General features: G+C 46.0%; 1 protein-coding gene across 1 annotated transcript in view; it reads left to right on the forward strand.

Moving 5' to 3' along the window:
- The first annotated feature begins 3,953 nt into the window (after positions 1-3,953).
- Positions 3,954-9,598, forward strand: part of PLAGL1 (PLAG1 like zinc finger 1) — a 6,653-nt gene continuing 1,008 nt past the window's right edge. The window contains exons 1-3 of the mRNA XM_003790270.3: positions 3,954-4,092; positions 4,215-4,414; positions 8,439-9,548. Of these exons, the coding sequence (XP_003790318.2) occupies positions 4,090-4,092; positions 4,215-4,414; positions 8,439-9,548 (1,313 nt within the window). The 5' untranslated portion in view covers positions 3,954-4,089. The remainder of the gene's footprint in view (positions 4,093-4,214; positions 4,415-8,438; positions 9,549-9,598) is intronic.

Below are 9,598 nucleotides of genomic sequence, written 5' to 3' on the forward strand. Positions count from 1 at the left end.
TAGGTGACTGAGTTATGCAGCACTGGGGAAGCTCTAGACTACACTGGCCCTCTGACCTGCCATTGCCACCACTGGGTACCCCCAGGCCCCAGAGAACACAGTCTTTCCTGGCTTTTGCCATATATACATATGCTCTTATTCCAGTCTGATCCTCTCGCATCCCCAGAATAATCAGCATGAGCAGAATGAAGCAGATGGCACGAGCCTTCTTTGGCGTACTGGCAGATCTGTATCACTCACTCAGTATTTTTAGAATCAAGGGGACTGAAAATTATGTCCTGAGATGTTTAGGGGTAAGACTCACTATCTTTCCAGGGTGACAGGTGTTGAAGTAATACCATATTGAAGCTCACGTGCAATCTGTATGTCAAGTCACAGAATAGCCAGACTCTCATCAGGACCAGGACTTTGTTAATTCTCAATTAGAATTGCTGGTGGTTCCCAGGAAACAGAAAGTAATTGTTAAGTCTGCTTTAAGGAGGTGGCCAGAAAGTGTATCAGGTTTCAACCAAAGATGGGAATCATCAGTATACAGCCAGTGCATGGTGATGAGAGATGTTGTGTATGTGTGTATATGTATACTTTTTGTTGGTTTTAATAGCTAAGCTTTGACCCTCAGCCACACATTTTAGAGTCTGTTAGGACAGTTTTATTTTTTTAGAAGGTTATGTCATGAAAGCAGGGCAGAGATTTGTATTCTAAGGTCCATGTGTAAGTAATACACAGGGTGATTGAAATGTTATAACCATCTATTGAGTTAGAACACTTCATCATCCTGAAGAAAGTAAAGAATGTTCACTCTCATCTGATTAGTTCAGCTCAGTATTTGAGGACCAACTTTTCCCTTAGTGTTCGGCCTAGGTATATTTCACACAGAGATCTAAAACTCACAAGGTAAAAGTCTTGGAAATAAGTATAAATGTTTGAGTGACTTCACATTCTTTTGGTCTTTAAAGGAAAGTGTTTGGAAACTTGAAGTTAGAGGAAATATGCCTCATCTTCAAATAAAACTTTCCTGTGTCTGAAATGCTCTCTTTAGCCCATCACCTTGAAGGCCCCAGGGGCAATGGAGGTGTGTAGATGTCCGTGACCGATAGGCTTTTGGACCTGGGGAGAAAATAGATGGAAAGTGGGTCTGGAAAACTTGATTCAGTGCCAAGGGCAATTTTTTCTCAATCGGATCTTATTTTTCATTTGTACTCCTGATATGTTGGTAAGCAATCTGTCAAGGTTTACTTCTGCTGAGAAACTGAGAATACAGGCTTCCCCTTGCTGCCCCTTCCATCCTCTCTGCACACGTTGCCCACGGGATGAATGCTTGATAAGGTGCATGCACACAGGGCGGGCATGTGCGTCTCCCCCCTAGCTGAGACATAGTTCCCCTTTTACTCCAGTGTTCCACAATGGCTGTGCATTCATTGGTGTTCTTTTAGGTTACAACGTGCTTTCAGATCCACCTTGCTCCTTTGACTCTCTTCGCCAGCCTGTTGACATACGTCAGGTGAGTATTACAAACGAGGAAACTGAAGTTCAGCATCTAACTAACGAGAGTAGGCTGGAATTGGAACTGGGGAATCTTGCCACTGTATTCATAGAACACGTGACTGGATCTGCGTTACAAATTCCTCCCACGCTGCAGGGAAAACACCTGAAGATGACTCAGTAGCAGGATTGCGTCCAAAGAAAGCACAGCCTTGCCGTCCGCTCTTTTGATGGGGAAACTAAAGGTCTGCCTATGCTGTTCAGTGCAGCGGCCACTAGCTAGATGTGGCTGTTTCAGTTGAAATTCAGGTTAAGGAAAATCAAATCTTCAGTTTCTCAGAGGCGTGTTTGGAATGTTCAGTAGCCGTCGTATGTACGTGTATACAGGGGGGACATAAAGTTCCTGTGCACTTTACTATGTTGGAGTATTTTAAATTGCACACGAACTTTATGTGCGCCCTGTATAGTAACATCATCGCTATTGAACATGGTGGTCGTCTCCTAAAGCAAGAGTCGGAAAAGAATAAATTTCCTGAGATAAACTGAAACGTGTACAAGCAGAGAATTGGTGAGCAGGTGAGGGAACTACAAAACCTCACACCCCTTCCCCCCCAAACCAGCTCCTCCTCCAAAGTGATGCGTGCTATTTTGTGAGTTCAGCTATGAAGGGAAGGAGGAAAAGATACCGTTCACACTTCATCATCTGCGTGTGTTTGGGCCTTTTTTAATAGACCTGGAGAGAGCACAAGACAATTTCAAGTGAATGTGTGTACTTTATAGCTGGGCCAGTGTTAGGCTGGGGAAAAGTGGGACGGGTCCTGAGGCCTGGCAGCACCATCTCAGTAGGCGGGAGAGAATTCCTAGAAGGAAGTATTTTGTTTATGGCCGAGGTTGTTGGGGGGTCATTAAGGTGGGGCCCCAGGCATGAGCTGGAAGACTGGAAGGGTTGGGCGACAGGGGTTTGGGCAGAGCCAGGAAGACCCCAGTTATAGTCACAGTTGGTTGCAGAGGAACGAGGTGTGGAGCCTGCTGCTGGAATCAGAAGCAACAGAAAGAAGGTCTGGTGCCAGGGTGCTGGCTGAGGACGCCTGTGTGTCCCTCACTTTGGACTGGTGCCGATCCTTCAGGCCAAAGCGCATAAGTCAGCCTCAAAGGCTCCAAGAGGGTGGGGCAGGGCGGCAAGGGGTATTTGGCTGGTGCTGTGAACTCTGACGGGACACCGAAAACATTTGTGACAGCAGATGAGGAACTCCACGAGATTCCTGCAGTTTGTGCCAGTTCGGAAAGGAATGCGTATGTGGCTGTGTACATGTGCTGTGTGCGGGGACATTTAAAGATGCTTGTACTATTATTAGGATAAAGTTCCATCTAGCTAGACTCCAAGTTTCTGATCTGAAAGTAACTGTAAAGGTAAGGAAAAATTAACTTTTAACAATAAAGAGCAACTCTTAACGACTTGGCAGTAATAAATGAGTGACCGCAGGAAACAGCTAAAAGACTTGCGGGGGTTGGTCAGCAGCAAACCACGAGTGCCCTGCTCACCTGACAAAGTTCAAAACAGCCTGGCCTACGGACCAAACTGCCCCAGTGTGTGTCATGTAACTGAATCGTACTCTCATTATTTTAAAGTATAAAATAATGGCACCTGAAAGATTAGCATCCACCCTCCTGAGAACGACTTTCTGGAATAGCCCAAGAGTCCAGCGATCCGGGGTTTTGCCCTATTGTGCGGGTGCTGCCGGGGAAGAGAGGAGCCGGACGGTCTACTAGAAGCGTGCCTGCAGACCTGAATGTGTCTTTTACCCGAGCCATGGGTTTTGTTCCGTGGGAATATTGTCCCCCCATCACCAGCTCAGGGCAACGAGACTAGCTTTACTCACATTTTGTTTACATCAGTCCCTCTGCATAGTAATCTTAAAAACAAATTAACTGAGATGTATACAAATTCTTTCTTCTCATCCTCTGGAAGTTTAAACAGGTGTCATGAACAACTTATGTTATGCTAACAATGAGTGGAGAGGAAAAGCCTATGGTTTGAATAAGCAGGGGGCGATTTTTGTTTATGTGCCAGTGGAACACTCAGACACGCTGGGGGAGGGGGTTTGCTTGCTCTGCTCCTCTCCTCTCCTCTCCCCTCTCCTCTTTTCCATTGGTCCAGTGAGCCTCGCACTGACCTGAAACCATGGTTTGAACCTCTGGAAAGAGCTGTCTTTTTGACAAAGGAGAGTGTGCTTTGTCAGCCAGTGCTGTCTGGCTGTTCCATCCCTGCCACTCAGGAGAAGCACCGATGGGTGGGTTTATATGCAGGAGGAGCTCAGAGCACATGGGGAGGGCAGAGAATCGTTCTTGATTAAATCTATTTAAGGGAACATGATGATTCTGGGGAATCAATTGTGAAATGGTAGGGGAGGAAAAGCGTTGTTTTCAAATGGCTAATACAAGAACACTGCCCCTCTTCTCTCCACAGACGATCTGGTCGTCCAGGCCGCGCCCCAGCCCTAGTGACGCAAAGTGCCTGTCTGCTCCTGAGTCTCACCTGTGCCTCTGACTTTCCCCCCCCTCAGCTTGAGACTGCATACAGAGTGTGATCCCGGAGAGTGGGAACTCATGGTAACTGAGTAGTCCATGTCTGGGTAGACCCAGGCCTGTGATGCTCTGTCCTGATGTGGAGTTGAGCTGCAGTGCCTGCTGATGTGACTGAAACTGTCTTTTTCTCTGTGCTTAAATGGCAGAGTGCCTGGTCAGCACCTCTGAAAAAGAAGCTGGGAGAAGACAAGTCCATGGCTACGTTCTTCTGTCAGTTGTGTGGGAAGACGTTCCTCACCCTGGAGAAGTTCACTGTCCACAATTACTCCCACTCCAGGGAGCGGCCATTCAAATGCTCGCAGCCTGAGTGTGGCAAAGCCTTTGTTTCCAGATATAAGTTGATGAGGTGAGAGGCTTTAGAAAAGGGATGCACTTTTGTTAAGTCCCTCCTTGGCTTTTCTAGTCCTCTGCAAAGGGAAAGGGACAAAGGGACGTAATATGTAGATGCATTTTAGCCTTTTAGGAACTGGTTAAAGCTCTACCTCTAGGGATTCTTGTGGGGTTTTGGTGACAGTTCTAGTGTGCAGTGTCAGGTCATGCTTTTTAACAAATATTTTTCGTGTACCTACAATACATCAGGCCTAAGAATAGGAAAATGAAAAGGCCCAGGGCAGTTAAAGGACTGGGATGATATTCCAGACGAGCTGCACACGTCTGCCAGCACGCTGTCCGCAGCCCCCCAAGCCACACACAGGACTCCCCCTCCGCCCTTCTTTTGACACACAATTAAGGGAAATGTGCCATTTGCTGCTAATCTTCATAAAATGAACTGTAGAGTCTCAGCTTTCAGAATACTCACATATGAATGCATAGGAGAGTGTCAAAATCTATCAAGTAAGACCTTCCTTCTGAATAATATTAGCATCATTCCCCTTATTAAATCTTGGAGTACCCTCGGAGGAAAGCACTTGAACGGGTTGAAAAGAAGATTTAAATTACGCTCTTGGCCCTTAAAAATACCACTGCTATAGATAATGAACTATAATTGATTGGCTTTTAAAATTAGCCTTCAAGTACTTAGGTAGTTTAAAGTTTAGACATCCTCTGGACAGGGGCCCCTCTCCCCTTGTCATGCGTGGAAGTCTTCAGTGCTAACCGTGTGCATTGGTTTTGTTGCACAGGCTGCCTGTTTTCATCCAGTGTCTGTTGTGTACTTAAGAGTAGGCATGTGACACGCTGAGAGCAGTGGGCTACAGGGTACTGTGTGAATAAAGACCAAAACACATATGGGAGGTATGTATTTAGACTGGACAGTGAAGCTGGCAGATTGGAATGGGTAGAATTGGTTGGGATTCCTGTTGACCCTTGAATGAGATGAAATTGCACTGCATGGGTCCGCTTACCTGTGAATTTTTTTCAACCAAATGTTGATGGAAGATACAGTACTATCAGGGTGCAAAACCTGAAACCCACATCTATGAAGGGCCAACTTTTTGTACACACCAGTTCCAAGGGGCCAACTACAGGACTTGAGGATGCACAGGTTGGCCCATGGGGGGGTCCTGGAACCAATCCCCTGTGGTGAACCAAGGGACTGGTGTAGTGCAGTAAACTGCGCTGAAGAAGATGTCCTAAGCAACACCTAGGAGGTGGGAGTTCTGAGCAAGGGAAGTGACTTGTTCAGTTAAGGGGGTGAAGTGAGGCCGAAAGGGAAGCAGTGCACTCTGTGTAAGAACCACCTTCTCTGCCCCAGACCTGGCATTTCTTGCCCTCTCTGGCAAGAAGAGAGTGAGCTAGAAGGATGCTTTAGCCTTTACAAAAAGATGATAGTGGGTGTTCAGTCCATTCCCCAGCAGTGGCAATGCAAGCTCCATTTTATAAGCAGAGGCTGAAGGAGAAAATAATCAGAAAAGAGAATGTGGGTCCCAGCACAGCAAATAATGAAACCAGGAAGGTAGAAATAGCAAACAAACAAAAAAGTACACCTTTCTGCAGCCTCTGAATTCCTATGCATACCTCTGGAAGCTGGGAGACCTGCATAGTTCTGACTTACCCAGCACTAATTCTTGCCCCTCAGCATTGTCTGTGTCTTACAGCACCACCACATTAGAGGCGTGCAAGCTGTGCTGTCCTGGGGAATGGGGTGCCAGGAGGCGGCTTTTTTTGAAGGCAGAGAGGAAGGAAGTAGGAGATTTTACTTTCAACAAAATTGACAGCTGGATTCACATCAGCTTTAGGTTTTTTGAATTGGCTTTCAGTCTGTTAGTGGGAACCATGATTGTCTTCGAAACAGCTGCTATTATAGACTCTTACCAATTCTTCCTCCAGAAAAGGATCGGGAATGGACATTAGGGCTGAGTGACAGGTATAATTAAGTATACTTTTGACTTAAACATAGTCTTAAAGAGATCCTATCTTTTTTAATAGAATGAGTTGCTAGAAATTCTTGTCTATCTAATGTCAAAGCTCACAGGGTACAATTGCATTTAAATTGCCAGTAGGATAAGTTTTAGTTTGTAATAACAAAACTTCTAAAGGACATAAGTTTCATAAGGGCATGAAGCAACCTATGTTGTACGTGCAAGCTGTAGCAAAGGATTCTGTTTATAAGAAATACTAACATATGGTAGTTTCATTATTAAATGAATCTTTTATTTATTTCTTTTTTTGATTTATAAAATGTAATTTTATTTTATATTACTCTGCTGTTATATAGGGTATAACATTGTCACAAGGCTTTTTTTGGACTACAGTCAGTGCACAGCACACATTCGTGGTCCAACTTTCCAAGTGACAATCACGAGGTAAACTGGACACCCCCTGACCTGTGCACAAATCTGCATGGAAAAGCACTAATGTTTTGGACACGGACTCGTGTACTTTATTTCCCCTTTCTGACGTACTAAGAAGTGACATGTACTCTAATTTGCCAAAGGCAATGCTTGTATTCTGGTGGCAACATGCTACTTCTATTTCATAGTAAAGTGAATACCAGAACTATGAAGAGTAGGAGGCATAGGTGAATTTTTATTGGAAAGGGAAGTTGTCCACTTAAACACCACCAAGTAAAGAGTAAAGAAGGAAACTCCCTGTTGTCACAGATGTACACAACCTCCGTTGAAGGATAACAAACTCGGGGCTTCTTTACATCATTGGGTTTTTTTTTCTTTTTGTTTTATTGTTTCAGGTTTATTGAGGGTACAAAGAATTAGGTTATACTGTTTGCATTTATTAGGTAAAGTCCTTCTTATAATTGTGTCCTGCCCCCAAGAGGTATGCCATATCCTAACCCCCCATCCTTCTCCGTTCTCCTCTCCCTGCTCCCTCATTCCTCTGACCCCCACCTTAAATGAATTTGAGTTTTTCTCTTATGTAGGTACGTATTAGATCGTCTACGGGCTTCATATTAGAATTGAGTGCATTGGAGTCTTGCTTCTCCATTCTTGTGATACTTTGCTGAGAAGAGTGTGACATCATTGAGTTCTTAAAAACCAATGTAAAGTTTAGATTTGTGGGGTTCAGTTGACCTATGATAGAGATGAGGAATTGTGATGGCTTTCCAAACATAGCTAGCTGTTTTGAAATTCCACATTGATTAGGATGAGTATGGCTTGTCCTTGAAGCTACGGCTGAAGACAAATTTATGACTGTTGTTAGGAGTAGCAGCTTTAGTCTTTTTAGAAAGGGTCTTTTTGAACTTTGCCAGTGAAATTACCAGTGCCCGTTAGACAGCAGTTTGATGTCAAAGAGAGATAGTGAAGCAATGGTGGCAGGGGCCATACACATGTCAGCTGATGGCTGGTAGGGACGTGTGAGATGGAGGAATCAGAGACTTGGTGTGCACCTCTCGTGGGAGCACAAGGCTGAGTGCACAGTGGGTAGTGGGCTGACCTCAGACACTGTCTCTAAGGTTAAGGATAGACTCTGTAAGAGGTTCCTCAGACTCATTTGTCTGCAGCCTGAACTTTTTTGTCCCAATCACGCCAGAATTATATTAGGAACACAAACCTGAAACTGAGAGGTTATGGAGTTCTGGGGAGAAGGCAGATTAGGTCATTTTTGGAAATTTATGAATTTCCAGAGTATAAAAGATCCCCTTAACTTGTTCCTGAGAAATAATTTTCCTGGTCGCAGTTTTTTAAATATTTGTAAACATGCATTTATTTAAAAATCTGTTGGCATACATTAAGAAAATATGTTCTTAAAGAATATTCTTATAGAGGTGTGAAAATTACAGCTTGACTTTAAGAGTGCTTGTTTTTTAATTACAAACTTTTATGTATTTGGAAAACATAAAAAACGATTTTAAAAGTAAAAATCACACCAAAACCCAGAGAAAACCCTGGGTATTTCAATATAATATTGTTTCCACCCCTTTCTACAGCTCTTAAAACAACTCTGGGTTGTGAAATTTTTCCCTCTGCCCCTAGGCACATGGCCACCCACTCTCCCCAGAAGACCCACCAGTGTGCTCACTGCGAGAAGACCTTCAACCGCAAGGACCACCTGAAGAACCACCTGCAGACCCACGACCCCAACAAGATGGCCTACGGGTGCGAGGAGTGTGGGAAAAAGTACAACACCATGCTGGGCTACAAGCGGCACCTGGCTCTGCACGCGGCCAGCAGCGGGGACCTCACCTGCGGGGTCTGCGCCCTGGAGGTGGGGAGCACCGAGGTCCTGCTGGACCACCTCAAAGCCCACGCGGAAGAAAAGCCCCACAGCGCAACCAAGGAGAAGAAGCACCAGTGCGACCACTGCGAGAGATGCTTCTACACCCGGAAGGATGTGCGCCGCCACCTGGTGGTCCACACAGGATGCAAGGACTTCCTGTGCCAGTTCTGCGCCCAGAGATTTGGGCGCAAAGACCACCTCACCCGTCACACCAAGAAGACACACTCCCAGGAGCTGATGAAGGAGAGTCTGCAGACCGGAGATCTTCTGAGCACCTTCCAAACCATCTCGCCTTCTTTTCAGCTGAAGGCTGCTCCCCTGTCTCCTTTCCCGATAGGAGCTCCTGCCCAGGACGGGCTTGTAAGTAGCTTGCCCCCTGAGGTCCACGAGTTCACCCTAGAGCTCACAGACCAAGCTGTCCCACCGATGCAGATCCTGGCAGAGCCCATTACCTCCCTGCATCCCTTTCTGTCTCCCAACTCTCCCCCTCCGGTGCTGCCTGATCACAAGTACAGTGCCGCTTCTACCTCATACTCCCCCCCACTGGTGAGCCTGCCTCTCAAAGCAGATACTAAAGGTTTCTGCAATATCAATTTGTTCGAGGACTTGCTTCTGCAAGAGCCTCAGTCACCTCACAAGCTCAGCCCAGGTTTTGAGCTGGCTAAGGGAAGTGCTGGTAAAGTAATCCTCCCCAAGGAGCTACCAGCAGATGCTGTGAACATAACAATACCTGCCTCTCTGGATCTGTCCTCCCTGTTGGGTTTCTGGCAGCTGTCCACACCCACTCCCCAGAATGCCTTTGGGAATAACACCATCACCCTGGGGCCAGTGGAGCCACCTCTGCTGCCCAGGTTAACCTGCCTGGGGCAGCCGCAGCAGCCACCGCAGCCACCGCAGCAGCCGCAGCCGCAGCCGC

The sequence above is a fragment of the Otolemur garnettii genome, unplaced genomic scaffold (assembly GCF_000181295.1).
Source record: "Otolemur garnettii isolate 467f Iridium unplaced genomic scaffold, OtoGar3 scaffold00042, whole genome shotgun sequence".
Lineage (NCBI taxonomy): Eukaryota > Metazoa > Chordata > Mammalia > Primates > Galagidae > Otolemur > Otolemur garnettii.